The sequence below is a fragment of the Ostrea edulis genome, chromosome 8 (genome assembly GCF_947568905.1).
Source record: "Ostrea edulis chromosome 8, xbOstEdul1.1, whole genome shotgun sequence".
NCBI classification, from domain to species: Eukaryota; Metazoa; Mollusca; class Bivalvia; order Ostreida; family Ostreidae; genus Ostrea; species Ostrea edulis.
Window position 1 is genome coordinate 23965864 of NC_079171.1, and position 18013 is coordinate 23983876.

Consider the following 18013-nt stretch of genomic DNA (forward strand, 5'->3'; position numbering starts at 1 on the left):
TACAAGCAATACAAAATAGATAACTGGGCAAACATGAACCCCTGGACACACCAGAAGTGGGGTCAGGGGCCTAGGAGGAGTAAGCACCCTCTGTCGATCAAAATCAGTGTACCAACAATGGCGTAACAATCGGTATGAAACATGTCAGACAGCATTTGACTCAATGATAGGTTGTATTGACGAACTAGATCGTTATAACGATCATAGAATTTGCAAGATGCTGACTTTTAATCGAGACTGTTGAAACCCCTGTACCATCAACTTGTTTGTCAGTAGCAGAACAAGCTCTTGTACATCGAACCAGTTGAGATATATAAACACCATTTGCAGGTGATAATGAGATATTGCTTCATAAATAAGGGAAGTTGACGATGGATTTTTTTCGAGTTAATTTGAATTGTGTAAATATGGGTTTACATTGTTTTTGAGCTCACCTGGGGTGAAATGCCATTTGTTATTTTTATCACCTTGCATCTGTCTGTAAACTTATTGTATTTTTTACTTCTTCTCAAGGAATAATGAGGCAATTCAAACCAAACTTGCTAATAAGTGTTCTAAATGAAGGGTTTTCAAAATTGTTAAATTCAGCTTCCAAATCCATTTGAAAGGTGATATAGATAGGAGTTGGTAAAAATATATCGGGTAGTTGTAAATCTTAAAGGCCACTAGCCTAAAAGTTTGTTTGAAACCATTATTTAGATACCTTAGCACCTTTATGAATAAGCACAAAGTAGTTAAATATCTAAAGATTTTAACTTGCTTTTTGATTTGTATACATCGAACCAGGTAATATGCTAATCAATTAATATTATAGAACTATTTCTTCATCATATCTTAATAACACAATCAGATATTGAAATTGGCTGTGATTTACAAATTTTTCCACTTGCTTTAGACGTAACTATTTCATCTGTAGTACTGACGTGTTATTCATGGCTGTAACAGTGAGGATTCCTTATCATGAAAGGTATTCAATGTATAACGACCATATTTCATATATAGTAAATGGATGGTGGGATTTTTGTAATAATTGCTGGGATTTTTGTAATCATTCTGTCATTTTGAAGGATTCATCATTAGATTAATTCACTACGAGATTTTTTTTCAAACTTTTGATTAGTACTCGATTTATTTCACTAAGAATTTTACATTGAACTCTATGGGAAGATCATGTTTTATCAAAATATATTTTGATTAGATTTTCATACAAATCTCAAGGTAGATAGTTATATACACTTTCTCTTTACGAAAATATGAAAATTACTGCACACTTCTAGAAATTTACATTTTTCGCAAATCTATAAAGGGGATATAACTCTTCAAAAAGGTTTCAAGTGCAAAAAGGTCAGCTCCTAACCAAATATCAGTCATGTGAATTTCATCTACTTCACTTTTATCATTATTTAACAATAAACATTGTTTCTTATTCAAATCCTTCAAATTATTCACTATCCTTTTGCTATACATACATATATACCTTAATCCTATAATTTTCAAACCTTTTCTTAATCTGTTGATTGTGGTAGGTAGTATTCGATACCCTTTCAATGTTCAATAATTTCCTTTATTCCCAAAATGTATTCACAAAAAACAACACTATTATGACACCACAACACCAGAAGGCGTTACGGTGATGCATGAAGTAATTGCTATACAAAATAAGCATTTAAAATGTTCAATAGATAACAAGGGACCCACAGGCCTTAGTGGTAACCTGAGTATTGATTATATAAGCATCACTAACCCCAAGGCCTATAGAATCTAGAAAAAAATTCCTCTTTTGAATACTAATATCTAGCAAAAGTAGATGTATAAATTTAAGAACATTTAAATTTAAATCTTTTAAATGCCCTTGGAAGTCTCTATAGTGATGAAAGGTTTTACATAATATGATATATGTGACATTAACACAATATGATTACTTTGGATCCATCCTAGACTCAATACCTTGGGGTTGCGAAGCTCACAAGTTTGGTACATCCTTTTCTGCTTTTCATATATATACACTTAGTTTTTATACAATATCAGGAAACTTCAAGAAGTATTTCAAATGATAAAGAAAATACAATCACTGATACTTTTGGCACAACCCTGGAACCAAACCGTTACCCCTTAAGATAATGAAATTTACAATTTTGGAAGGGGTACCTGCTCTTTCTAAATATCGATTTAGTTCTAATTTGATATCAATAGCCAAAAAAATTTATTTAGATGATTTACACATAAATTCTATGTACCAAGATTTCCCTGCCCTGGGGTTAGAACCTCTATCCAGGGGATCAGGAAATTTAGAATTGTGGCAGACGACTTCGTGCTTTACATCACTATAACATAGTTTGTTTGTTTTTTACACGTGTGCGATTGTACAGAACTAGAGATATGATAAATTGTCACCTTGACAGTTTTTGTCCCGCCGCTCAGGCCCTAGTAGTGCAAGAGTCCTGAAATTTACAATTTATACTCCCTTGTCCGAATAATGCTTCATACCAAATTTAAAAAGAATTGGAATGGTAGTTATGAAGAAGTCATTTATTTTCACCTATGATAATCATATTTACAATTATGGTGAAGCACTACCTGCTCTTTCTAAATATCCATTTATTCTTATTCCAGTATCAATAACACTAAAGATGTTATTTAAATGTTTTACAAATGAACTCTTTATATCAAGTTGGGTCCTGAGGATCATGAAATTTACAATTATTGTAGAGGCCTTCCTGCTATAAATCACTATGTATTTAGTTTATCTTCCACATGTACGGTTGTACAGAAGACGATTTTTTGAAGAAAAAAAAAGTCAAATGTTTACAGTTTTTGTCCCGCCCTTTAAGCCCAAGAAGTGTAAGAGTTTCGAAACCTACAATATATGCTCCCCTTGTCCCAATGATGCTTCATCTCAAATTTGAAAAGAATTGGAATGATAGCTATCAAGAAAAACTTAGAAATGTTCAATTGTTAACGCACGACACACGACGAAAGACGGCGGATAAACAATTGTAATAGATCACCTGAGTTTGCTCAGGCGACCTATAAAGTCGATAGAAGGTGAATTTATTTTCAAATTGTATATGCTTCTGCTACATAGTGGACGAGGAATAATAACAATGGGATACATTTTTCACAAATCAGCCTGAGTTTTTTTTCCTCCTGAAAACAGGGGAAATAACAACACGTTGTAGTCCTTAATCCATGACGTCAGTACAAAGTCTAAATAGAAAATAAAAACTGAATGTGATTGTAATTTAGTGCTATTCAAGTAAATTTCCCTAAGATTTAAATATAATCATCGAAAAATGGTATCATGATTGTACAGTAAGTTTAGTTGCTGATTTTATTTCTCTCCCTCGTCAGATTTTTTACGCAAGTGATGTAAGATCATACTGCAACATAATATGTAAATACTAGCCCTCGACTTCCTTAGATCAGGACCAGAATGTCTTTAACGTATTAGCAATTCTTCATTATTAATTTTTATCAATATTTTCAAAGACCAAAATACAATTAGATATGCCTGAAATTGCATGTGCCAACCCATATGTAATCAAAGTTGTATAGTACGATGTTTACCTGTTGTTTTGTAAGTGTATAAAATTACTTTAATGCAGCTGAATTAGTGTTAAAAGTTGCTAACTTTTCTTTAATGTTTAAGAAGTAGATATAGTGAAAACCCATAAATACGTTTGCCACTCTCCTTGGGAATCCCTGCGTATGCGTATCATATTCGATTGCAATAGTGGAGTATGACCCCAGTACATAGATGGATCGATTCCGATAAATTCTGCTATCTCAACATCTTCCTATTCAAACGTATTGTCTGTTTTGTTAGAACTAGTGACATTTGTCGGCGATTGGGAGACACTGCTTATAAGTATATATTTAGTACCACGAGCACAAGGGGTTTCCCAACATGTTATACATAACTCAGACGCAAATGTTTAAATTTAGGTTTAAAAGAGCATAAAACAACAAAGATATTTAGGAATTACTAAGAAGTATTTGATATTTTTATTTCTCTTTAAACAAATCCATGAAACACTTATGTCACGGTATTGTAATAACAAAATATATGGCTGTACACAGATAAGACCGATAGTCTTACCTGTTGGAGTCCGAACTAGACACGTGAATATCATTTGATTTATCTTCTGAACATGCATTAAAATGGCTGAGTGACCGTTGTTTGTAGCACTGATTTAAAACCAGATAATTCCAGTTAAAACAGGTGAAATAATGTTTGACATATTGTACTGCCTCGTAAATACGTACGTGTTGTAATTTGAGAGTGTTTTTACAAGGTGGACAAAAATTGTCAAAAGTCGGACCATGCAACTTTAACTAAGTACAAAACTTGACTACTTCTGATAGGGGAATAACTATAAAAATTGAGAACGATTATTCTTACACAACCATACGTAAATAATGTTACATTTTGTATAGCATCAGATGTATTCAATTAATCTTTGATATTTTCAACAATGTGTTCACATTGTTTAAATAAAAAAAATTAAAAAGTTGTTACATGTATTAAAACAATAAGGTTTAAGCGATAAGACCAGTTGTCAGTTTAACAGGAGAGTTTCGAGTTACTGCCAGAACATCGTTTTTACAATTTGATAGCGCTGTGAATTCCCAGTTTCTGGTTATGGAGGGATTTCAGTGCCACGATTGTATTTTAACATTTTTGTTTCTGTCTTCAATATCAATTCTGTATTTTTGCTTTAATATTTTATCATTTTGATTTCTGTTTTTAGTTTTATTCTATATTTTTGTTTTTAAAATCTTCATACGCTTTCAATCCGACTGTTGGGACCAGCACAGTAATTGTATACACAATATCTACTCAATGACATAGTCTGATACCTATTTAGTATCACTCAAAACATGATACTTGTAAGGGATGACCAGCAGACTAATGAAGTAAACTGTGAAAACGCAGGAAGATATTTCAAACTTGAACGTCAGTTAGAAAGAAAACCAAACTCGTAGTTTTAATTGTGGAACAAGAAATAAAGAAATAAAGTGAAGGAAACCAATAAACTTCAATAAAAACAACTATAATAGTAATAGAATGGCCCTTAATTAAAATGAGTTGAATTGTTTAACATAATAATAGCAGAACTGATATTATTCGAAAAATGGGGGGGGGGGGGGGTGATCATCCCCCGCACTTTTCAAAGAGGGGCTACATGTGTCCCGACTGCCCCCTTCTACTATGCCCTAGCAGTTATGTGTGATAGTTGTTTATTAACAAACGCTACTAAATATAAGGATTTTGCTACACTTCAGGGTTAATCGGAACTGAATAGCATTTGGAACAAGATAAGACATACAGATATAATTGAAGGAAATCATATGCATGGAACAGAAACATAATGTACCAAATATAGCCATTTTGATTCGATATATCAACATCAGAAGACAAAATAATCGCGGTTCGTGCTCAGTCTATGCGATTGGATTTTTTTTCCTGAAGTCTATATATTGGCATCATATATTAATGAGCTGGACCATAATGACATTACCGTAAACTTCTATCTCGCAAATTTCCAGCACTGGTCCAGTCATTTCCTGTTGATTATTTTCAGGGGCGTCGTACGTGGTCTCCACGATGACGTATCTCGCTGTTTCTTTACAAGGAATGTCAATCACGGCTGGAGGTGTGGCCGGGGCGGTTGTGTTGTCCGTGTAACAACGTTTTCTCTGTGACGTTAAGGTTGTAGATGAGTTTGCCGTTATGTTTGATACATCTACGTAAAACTGGCGAAATCGATACGGAGGCCAAATATCTGTGTATGACAAAACACATTATTATCTAATATTTTTAAAATGATATATCTTACATTTCCAATGTGTTGCCGTTGATATCTTTACACACTATAATGATAACCACTTCCTGCTGCGCGTATGAATCTTGATAAATGTAGTTAAAGTCCAAGATCCATTTCACAATGTATATACACCATAAAGATAGTGTATATCAAACTTAAAAGTACTGCTACATGTAATATGCTTGTGAGTTACCTAGGTTTTAAGATGTTGTGTACGATAGAACCATGCAAAACCAAAATAGCATTATGGATGGCGTTGTCAAATTTGCAGAACTTTGTATGTTATTTCAAAGATAGTATGTTAGTTATATCATATTCTGTGGCAAAGTCGATGACTACCCCCCTCCCGAACCAACACCTAATACGACGTTCTATTTTTAGCACACTATTCATGACCAATTTCATGCATAAATAAGGTAATTTCAGTAAGTCATCAAATTATCAAAAACAAAATAATGACATATAATTTCAGGTCCGAGTAGTCTCTGAATTAGTTAATATAACTTTTAAGTTCATTCCCCGGATTTAAGTTGTATGGTATCTTAAGTAATAAGCTTATGTAATTTCAAAATTAAAGTTTATTTCTAGCGGGTTATAAAACCCCAAGACGAACTTGAAATAGTTTCCTGGATTAAAACACAAAAGTATGCAGAATTTATTACTAATAAACGGGAATTATGTTCAAAATAAATTCAAAGTCATTTAATTTGGCAATAAAATTCGGAAATTTAACACAAAAGTATCTCCCTTTGTGGAACTCTCATACGAAGAAGGTAAGGAAGAAAGATCATACATGTAGATGACAACAATATGGGTGGAAAGTGATGGAGGATAACTAACTTGCGATTTTTCAAATGCTCATCAGAAATTGTGTGAATTCCAGAATCAATGTTAATTCTTAACTGCACTGGTGTGCATAGACTTAACACTACAGTCATCATCATGTCTATGTCAATCATGGACAAGAACGTGGAATAAAGACGAACATGTTTTCAGCCATTACATGACCAATCTGACTCAATTGCGAGGGAGGGGTGACAATTATCCAAAGCCGATATGTGTGCTACATTGCTCAAGCTGAATACACATGTTGCCATTGGTCCCGGAAAGAAAGATAAGGTTTTTCAATTTTTTTTATCTATCTGCATTAGCAAATATATATATATATATATATATATATATATATATATATATATATATATCCAAATTGTGTTTTTTAAAAAAAATCACAGTGTCCGGTATAAAATATTAAAAGAAATAGAATAAACAGTACACAAAGTTAAAAATTTAACGCAAGCGCTTTCATTTTATAATCCTCAGGCGTTACATTTTAAAATAGTTTTGAAATGGGTTGACGTCATAAAGGCGTCCTAACATTTCACGTACATAACGACGTCATAAACGAATGAAGGGAAAAGGATTTTACGTTAAGCATATTATGACGTCATAGATAATAACAGTAAACATATTTTACAGTAAGCTATTGAGAGCCGGTTTTAAAGTCTTAATAAAGTGTCTTTCTTTTTCTCGTCGGGAAATAGTATTTTCTGTATACAGTTTATAAAACGGAAATACATTGAATTGTCCGTGGCCACACACATCTATATGTTCACTAACTTTAATTTTTCTGTATTCGGGTGCTGAAATATGTTGTTTATGAACTCGTATACGAGTTCGCAGAGTAGTTCCAGTTTCACCGATATAATGTTTTCCACAGCCAGCACATGTTATAACATAAATTAAATTTTTGGTGGAGCACGTCATATCTGAATTTACCGTAAATTCCTTGTTGTTAAATTCGAACGAACTTCCTTCCCTTAAGTATGGGCACGTTCCGCATCGCCGATCGTCACATTTGGTAACGGTGAAAATTTTTTTGTTGGACTTTTCCTGAAAATTAGATTTACATAACAGTCTCCTAAGATTTTTCGGTTGTCTCTTGCTGTTGATAAAAGTATATTTCTTCATAATTTTCCCCATTTTTTCATCTGTTTTTAGTAGGTCGTTGAGTTGCCGAACGATAGGTGTAACATTGTAACCCAGAACAAATAGATGAACGTTTTTCTAAAGACTTTATTTTAGAGGCAACAGCACTTGTACTACAAAACAATGTTTTCACATTCAACAACAAACACTATCTTCAAGATAAAGGTACCGCAATGGGAACCAAAATGGCTCCAACATATGCCACACTTACACTCGGCTATTTAGAGGAATTATTATACCAAAAAGTTAAAAAATCATTTGATGAACAATTCGGTCTATATATAAGACAAAACTGGAAAAGATACTTGGATGATTGCTTCATTATTTGGAACAAAGACATTACGGATTTGAATAAATTTAAGAACATTCTAAACGAATTGGATATCAATTTAAAATTCACAATGGATTACAGTACATCTTGTATACCATTCCTGGATGTTTCTGTTATCAAAAAGGAGGATAAAATAATTACAGATATTTTTTACAAACACACGGACACTCACCAGTATTTACACTTTTCGTCCTCGCATCCAAGACACACAAAACGTGCCATACCTTACAACCTCGCCAGAAGAATATGTACCATCGTTAGCGAAGAACCTACCAGAGAACAACGTTTAGGGGAATTAAATAGTTATTTACAAAAACAGAATTATCCAATCAAACTTATAAACGACGGAATCAAGAAAGCCAGAGAACTCAATAGAGAAAATCTTATCAATAAATCCAAAATCAATCCCACAACAAATTCACACATTTTACCGTTTGTTACAACATACAACCCAAGGAACTCTAATGTTACACCTATCGTTCGGCAACTCAACGACCTACTAAAAACAGATGAAAAAATGGGGAAAATTATGAAGAAATATACTTTTATCAACAGCAAGAGACAACCGAAAAATCTTAGGAGACTGTTATGTAAATCTAATTTTCAGGAAAAGTCCAACAAAAAAATTTTTCACCGTTACCAAATGTGACGATCGGCGATGCGGAACGTGCCCATACTTAAGGGAAGGAAGTTCGTTCGAATTTAACAACAAGGAATTTACGGTAAATTCAGATATGACGTGCTCCACCAAAAATTTAATTTATGTTATAACATGTGCTGGCTGTGGAAAACATTATATCGGTGAAACTGGAACTACTCTGCGAACTCGTATACGAGTTCATAAACAACACATTTCAGCACCCGAATACAGAAAAATTAAAGTTAGTGAACATATAGATGTGTGTGGCCACGGACAATTCAATGTATTTCCGTTTTATAAACTGTATACAGAAAATACTATTTCCCGACGAGAAAAAGAAAGACACTTTATTAAGACTTTAAAACCGGCTCTCAATAGCTTACTGTAAAATATGTTTACTGTTATTATCTATGACGTCATAATATGCTTAACGTAAAATCCTTTTCCCTTCATTCGTTTATGACGTCGTTATGTACGTGAAATGTTAGGACGCCTTTATGACGTCAACCCATTTCAAAACTATTTTAAAATGTAACGCCTGAGGATTATAAAATGAAAGCGCTTGCGTTAAATTTTTAACTTTGTGTACTGTTTATTCTATTTCTTTTAATATATATATATATATATATATATATATATATATATATATATATATATATATATATATTTAACTTTGTGTACTGTTTATTCTATTTCTTTTAATATATATATATATATATATATATATATATATATATATATATATATATATATATATATATTTAAAAATATGAAAAGAAAACACAGAAATCCTACGTAAAGCTTTAGTGCTTTCATTACATCTTCAGAAGCTTTACAAAAATGTATACATAGCAGTATCATAGTAACAGTGATTATGACGTCAAAGTAAGCAGAACGTTAAATGTCTATATTGTGACGTCATAGATAATGTACAACAATGATCTGGAAAAACTACGGGAAAATCATAGGTAATTATAAAAGACTATTAAGTTTTGGCTTTAGAATACCAATGAAATGTTTTTCTTTTTCCCGTCTCTGAATAGCACTGACACATCTGAGTTTATAAAATGGGAAAATGTTAAATCGTATTTTAGCACATGTTTCCAGGTGTGCACTTAACTGGATTTACCACACGTTTCCAGGTGTGCACTTAACTAAATAATCACAACTAGCTACTGAAAATTTTCGTCCCAGCCCGGGGTCGAACCAGCGACGTATATATATGCTTATGCATTATGCATCAATACCTATGTGTGTGGTTGTTAAAATTGCACTCCTACATTTCGTATTTGAAAACTTTTAAAATATCAATTTGTTCATAGCACAATATTCTTGATTAAAATACTGAAAACAATAGAATGAAATAAGTGTGTTTGCTGTTTGCAGACAAGACAATGCATTGAGAAGCACAAAAGTTGTTTCCAGATTCAGACATATGTAAAGAAAGAGTTTAAAGATATGATATAAACAAATGTCTGAATTAAAATGCAAAATAACGAACAGTGATCAGTCTGATAACAAAAATCAGTGTGCCAAGAACGGCCTAACAATCGCTATGCGAAACTTCAGACAGCATTTGACTTATTGATGAAAGGTGAAGATAACGAACAGCGAGCAATCTCATAACTCCTATAAGCAATACAAAATAGAGAGTTGGGCAAACACGTACATGGGCAAACTAGATCATTATAATGATCATAGAATTTGCGAAATGCTCACTTTGAACGATATTGTTGAAATCCCTGTACCATCAACTTGTTTGTTAGTATCCTACCTATATTTCAAAACTGATCATACACAGAACACACTCTTGCGCATCGAACCAGTTGAGAAATATAAACATTATATGCAGGTTACAATAGAATGTTGCAACATAAATATGGGAAGTTGACGATAGAGAGGCTGTAATCGTTCTGTTTATCATAAAGTTAAGTTTTTAGAATGTCGTTAATAACTATTTTAATAAAATCTCTAGGTATGAAGCAGAAGTAGACGACTCTGTGGTGTCTTTTATTTCGATTTCACGGGGATATATTGAATGGACATATGAATGAAAATTATAATTATTAATACATAAAACGTCGTCGATATATATAAATGCCGTATTGAAGGCCACAGTAAGATTTTTTTCTTCGCACAAAGTTGTTGTTCTCACGTAGAAACATTTTGAATAAATTCTGCTTCGAAAGAATATAAAAACAGGGCAGCTAACATAGGAGCATAATTCGTACCCATGGAAATTCCAACAGATTATTGGAAGACCTGGTCACTATAGACTACGAAGATACTGTCAATCAGGTACTCCTTGCGATAACTCAGTTAAAAAATATTCAATATGGGCACCATCTACTCTAGCCGCCATCTTTATCTCACTGAAACTCAGACATATTGTTTTCTACAAGATATTTAGTGGCACATATATTGGCTTCTTGTGAAAATAAATGCATTTGAGTGTCAGATACTCTATATTGAATTAAAAACAGATATCGGGATAATCGAACCCATGACTGTGTTTCATATACAAATATTTTTTTTTCTATATAAAATGAATACAATGCGAATTCACTGAGCCACGCGCTACTTTTGTATAATAACATAGAATAAAATCAATATAGCTTCACTTACATGTACATGTACTACGCGGGTAAATATGTTATCGGCTATTCGGTTGTTATCGGATATTTGGTTCAAAGAGGTTTCTGACTGGTAAGTTTATTTGCTCATAACCATTGTGATTGACATTCTTTTAGGACATGGCGACTGGCTTACATTTTACAGTAAAGAAAAATGCGGTGGTGTATTATATAGTGTTAATGTAGAAGAATAGGAAGTTTACAAATGCAGAATTTACCAATTTTGTTAAACATTTTGGTCAAATTTTTTGCATGTAACTATAATGAGACATTTTCTGCATTTAATGACCAATGTCCGTTGAAACAAGCAATGTTTTTTATTTTAATACGTTATCGAAAATCCGGTCGATTGTTTTGAATGTTATCGGAAACTCCGGTTTTGGTTATCGGTAATTAGGTTGATGCTAATGTAAATGATATTAAGAATCACACGAATTACTTAGCATTTGCTATTCAATGAGTTGTATATGAAATAAAATAAGGTAGAAAAGATTTCTCTTCTAATAAAAATTGTAATTTATCTGCCTTATTTCGCTTTTGTAAACAAGTTGTATGATCTCTTCATCGGGTTTTGATTCTTTCTGTGTATGTTACAGTAGAGTTAGATTAAAATTGACTATCATATACAAATATACGCAGAGTTCTTATCTTATAACTGAGACATACAATACTCTGCTTATGGTGACAAACATAACCGGATATAGGACTCATGGTGGGTGTGATTAAAAAATCCACAGTTTAGAAAAAAAAGTGTGTTTACTCGATCATTTTATAACTTGACATGAGTCCAAGCTACCTCCTCCTAGAATAAAATGGTCCACACCTTCTATGTACTACCTTACTATTTTGTCTGACAGTTAATCACACATATACAAATTGTTGCAAGAAAAACTTTTAAAGTTCCACTATATTTATCAACTCAGTACCCAGCAGATGAGGATAACGCAACGCAAATACATGTACTATTATTATAAGGTTCTATAACTTCGGACACTTAACAACACGAACATTCTATCACTAAAACATCAATTCAGTGTCTGGGTAATGCGGTATAAGGTATTTTGAAACACGATGGAAACCTTATTTCCGATAACAGAAATGCTGAAAAACCGAAATGTCCGATAACATTTACCTATTGCCAATAACATGTTTATATACCACCCGATGTTTTCAATAAACTGTTCTGTTCTGTTACTGTAAGTTTATTTCAATTTATCATTTCCTAATGGATTATCGAAGTCTAAAAGTGCAAATAAATATCTATCTTACTTGTATCATATCGATTGTTAGGACGTTCTTGGCACACTAATTTCACTACGGATGGTTCAGTTTACCTGTTCAAAATATAGGGCTCACGGCGGATGTGACCGGTCGACAGGGGATGCTTACTTCTTCTATGCACCTGATCCCACCTGTGGTACGTCCAGGGATCCGTGTTTGCCCAACTCTCTATCTTGTATTGCTAATATGAGTTATGCGATTGACCACTGTCGTTATATTCACCTTTTTTAATGAAAAGTAAGTATGAACTTACCTTATGTTTCCCAAACATACAACATCATTGAATCGAATATCCGATAACAACCGAATAGTCGATTACGCTTTTACCCGTGTGTATACTCATGTCAAGGTCATAGATTAAAAGGAAAAAAGATGATCAAAGGCCGCAAAAGTCTGAATTTTAGTCAGTGGCGAATTTAAATGTGGCGTCCCCCCAAATTTTAAATAATTTCTTTCGTCAATTCTTGAATCGCATTTTTGTACATAACGTTTCTACTGCTACTTTAATGTTCATATTTCCGATCAAGAAGAAAACAAAAATATTTGACGACTTTGATGGTGGCAAAAGGGTTTTCAAAATTTGAAATATGTTTCTTTTCCCGCTAAAGTTAAAGCTGGTACAAATACCACATGGCAATGGTGTAGATTGAATAATCAAGTGAAAATGCAGATGGTGATATTTTTTAAAGAGAACTTATATCTTATTCCGGAAAAGCCTTAAGATTTCTGTCATTTGATTAGTTTTACCTCTTTAAAAATGACAACAAATATCTAATATGACCACAATGGAGACATATTTCAAGCCCTATACAACCCAAAAGCCCTTCCCTTTGACCGCAACCAGGACTTCGACCTGGACCCACTGTGGCCTTAAACACCCCTTCCCGATTCCCTATCTCATGAAGCTGTGCCCCCAAACTCCAATTCCTGAATCCTCCACTGTTACTATATATATATATATATATATATATATATATATATATATATATATATATATATATATATATATATATAATTCAATAAAAAAAAAATCAGGAAAATATACAGTTCCAAAATATATTTAAATCACTAGCGCTTTCTGGATTTTAACATCCATCCTCAGGTGAATACAAATTTTAAATAATGAATACAAAGTTGTTTATCTTAGAGACGTCTATTGTGACGTCATGACGTCATGATAGTCTTTGCCTCTTTAAAAATAGCATAACTAAACATACTAAAGTTGACCCCAAAATAATCAATATCTCTAAAAGAACTTTTTCCAAGGAGGAAATAGAAATACTAGGAAAGGGCTTTAAATTTACTCCAACACCGACACACGACAATCTTACTTTATAAAAAGACATAGACGAATTTTGTCGGAAATTACGTTTGAGGGAATTTTTTGGACGAACGGAAATTTCTGATGATTGTATTATCCGAAATAAAAAGGGAACAACAATACAAAGGGGACGAAATAAGGCCTTAGATGACTATATAGATGTCCTTAAATCTACCAAATCATCACTGTGTAGCAAAAATACTGTTAAAAACAATTTGAATTTGATACAGAGAAAAGCCCTTCAAAAACTACAGAATGACTCTGAAATTATCCTCAAAGAGGCAGACAAAGGAGGAGCAATAGTCTGTATGGATAAAGCATTTTACAAATCCCTCGTGCTTCAACATATAGAGGATAAGAACTTTTATGTAAAACTACCAGAAAATCCCGATAAAAATATTTTGAGGAATTTAAAACAGATGTGCCGAAAACACAGACGCTTGTTAAAAGAAAAAGAATTTGACTATTTAACAAACTTTGAAATGAAAACTAGTAATTTCTATGGGCTACCGAAAATACACAAAAGCAACCACATCAAGACCGCTATTGAAGAACAAAATCAAACATACATAACTACTAATCTAAAACTACGACCAATTGTGGCTGGACCTGCATGTCCAACACACAGACTCAGTAATTTTATAGATATTTTGTTAAAGGATCTATGCCAAAAAGTTCCTAGCTACATTCGGGATAGTATGGATTTTCTTAACAAACTCCCAGAAATTGTAGACCAGAATACCTTACTTGTAACGTTTGATGTAACGAGTTTATATACAAATATCCCACATGACTTTGGAATAGAGGCTATAACTTTTTGGATAGAAAAACACCCGGAACTTATCCCAAGAAATTTCTCAATGGAATTTATTATAGATTCCATAAAATTCATTTTGGAAAACAACACATTTCATTTTGATGACGAATTCTACAAACAAATCAAAGGAACAGCTATGGGAACTAAAATGGCCCCTGCATACAGCATTTTAGTAATGGGATATTTCGAAGAAATGTTATATCGAAAAGTCGATGAGGAAATGAGTCAAGAGCTTGGACAAAATCTGAGAAATTCATGGAAAAGATATCTAGATGACTGTTTTATATTTTGGGAAAAATCCAAAGAAGACCTGATCAAGTTTCACAATTTGTTGAATACGCTCAATCCAAATATCCAGTTTACCATAGAATACAGTGATACTTCGATTCCCTTTTTGGACATCAAGGTGATAAAACATGAAACCAACATCCTAACTGATATATTTTACAAAAAGACGGACACACACCAATATTTGAATTTCAAATCATGTCATCCTACACATACTAAAAGGAATATCCCGTACAATTTGGCCAGAAGGATTTGCACTATTGTTAAAGATGAAAATACTAAAGACCAAAGACTGGCAGAATTGAAAATATTTCTTACTGCGCAGAATTATCCGGAAACACTCATTCTTTCAGCCATAAATGAAGCAAAGAAAATTCCACAGCATACACTTAGAACGACAAGAGAAAGAGAACACGATCCTTTCCTAATACCATTTATAACAACTTACAACCCAAAACATATAAATATCTTTCAGGAAGCTAAGAAGAATTTTACAGTTATCGAGCGTGATTTAGAACTTCAAAAAATTATTCCCAAATCCGACCTACTTCACAGCCAAAGACAACCATCCAACTTGAAAAAATTATTAACAAAAGCCAAATTCAATTCAACGCCTGAAAAATACGCAGTTTCTACATGTGGTGATTCAAGGTGTGGTACATGTCCCTTCCTAAAAACAGGACCTTCTATTACTTTTAAATGCGGAAAATATTTTACTGTAAATGATAACATGTCATGCAAGTCGAAAAACTTACTATACTGCATTATTTGCAACGGGTGTGGCGAGGAATATATTGGACAAACCGGAACACAACTAACAGCGAGGATGCGTGTCCATCGCCAACAAATTAACGATCCCAGTACAAGAAATACCCCATGCAGCGAACACGTTGACAACTGTGCTAGAGGCAACTACAGCGTATTTCCATTTTATAAACTTAAAACAGAATCAACATCCATGAGACTTGCTAAAGAAAATTATTTCATTAAACTGTTTTCTCCTAAACTGAACAAACTTTAATCAATTCTGATTGTTAAACCTCTTAATTCATCAACTTTTATCTTGTTAATGTTCATGCTTATTTTGTCCAAGTCACCTTTCCCGAATTTTTTGTATTATGACGTCATGTATGTATTCCCTCCTCGCAAAGACTATCATGACGTCATGACGTCACAATAGACGTCTCTAAGATAAACAACTTTGTATTCATTATTTAAAATTTGTATTCACCTGAGGATGGATGTTAAAATCCAGAAAGCGCTAGTGATTTAAATATATTTTGGAACTGTATATTTTCCTGATTTTTTTTATTGAATTATTTTGACTGTGTGATATCAACTCTTTCTATTTGGATTATATATATATATATATATATATATATATATATATATATATATAGCATCGTCGTTTAAATAATGCAGCGGTTTATAAATGTTTCAATATCCTTTCACATTTTCTGTCAACTGTTCGCATAAGTATCATAGCTGTCACCGTGTTTATACCAAATAAGGATGATCTTAAGGACAAGGGTTATACTGTCCTAAATTTAGGACGAACTTATGCCGAAGCCTTAAATTTAAGAAAGCTTTGAGAAACTTACCTAAGACTAAGACGTATCGTAAAACATACTTAAGACCCGTCTTGTCCTGAACTAGCTTTGTGAGCATGTTTGTTGCTTTGAGTTCTTGTGGTGTCCATTTATTTGACGAATGAAGTTAATTTCGACCTATGTTATACGATATATTCGCAAAAACCGTAAACTGCACATCGAATTAAAATATAACTTACCATTACCATTACATATGCAGCATATTAAATCTGACACTGAAAACTGTAAACAATACACAGAATGCGATCCACGTGTCATCGATTTGGCGTGACGTCAATCAGTATATGTACATTTAGTAATACACTACGCTTTCTATGGTTTGATAGGTGGATCAAGCAATTTCCCAAGTGGAAATATATTTTATCATGAAACAGCAAAGTTGCAAGTACTTCTTATACCATTATTTGGTAAATGATATAGTTGTATCAGAATTAGTATCCGACGGTTTTTTACCGTTAATGACTTGTGTAATTATAAATAAAAAGAATATTTACGCCTTGTTTACATCGAGATAAAAGTCAAACAAATATATCTTATTCTGCACGGTTTGTTCTGTTGATTTCCTGTTTCATAGAAGGCCTACAATTTAACGGTGCTACAATGTAAAATTTTAAAAAAGGAGTGCCGTTTCGGGTTGTTAAGGGGGCGTGTCCCCAAACCAAGTTGCATTATACAATATAAACTAAATCTTCTCAGTGTGTTAAGCCAATCAAATTGCGTGTTACAAGTAAAATTAAATTATTATCGAATAGTACGTAAAATAACAGATAAACTGTAATGACATTAGTGATCAGTAAAGCAGAACAACTTCTAAAAAGAGTAGATAACTTGATACGTTATGTATATCACGGGCATATATTTATTGACAGTCTTACCCTCATTTCTGTAGTATATTGTCACATATTTCAAATTATATTCGCCTCCAAGATCCACTTGGAACCAAGCTATGGAGTGTCCCAGAGCAGTATGTGAACAGATTGTATAATTTGTCTGGGTTCTGTTCCCGTCATTTGCATAATCCGCAAGTAATATGTGGTGGCGTGTGGAACTTTGAGAAACTTTTGTACCTTGTTTTCTGCTCAGGTTTACTGAAATGAGATTGGGTTAATTCGAATATTGCATAAAAGATAATGGATGTATATAGTAAACCAGTATTACAGTGTATATGATACATGTACAGTATGATGCAATACGTATTCGTACAGAATGGCGGCGTTTTTACATTCGCGCTTGCAGCCAATAGATTTAACGAAGTATAAAATAGTTTTTAAATAGCGT

General features: G+C 33.1%; 1 protein-coding gene across 1 annotated transcript in view; it reads right to left on the reverse strand.

Moving 5' to 3' along the window:
- LOC125661005 (receptor-type tyrosine-protein phosphatase mu-like) overlaps positions 1 to 18013 on the reverse strand; it is a 54135-nt gene that overhangs the window by 20300 nt on the left and 15822 nt on the right. Inside the window, exons 2-3 of the mRNA XM_056147217.1 lie at positions 17611 to 17823; positions 5523 to 5786 (exon numbers count right to left, since the gene is read on the reverse strand). Coding sequence (XP_056003192.1) covers positions 5523 to 5786; positions 17611 to 17823 — 477 coding nt within the window. The remainder of the gene's footprint in view (positions 1 to 5522; positions 5787 to 17610; positions 17824 to 18013) is intronic.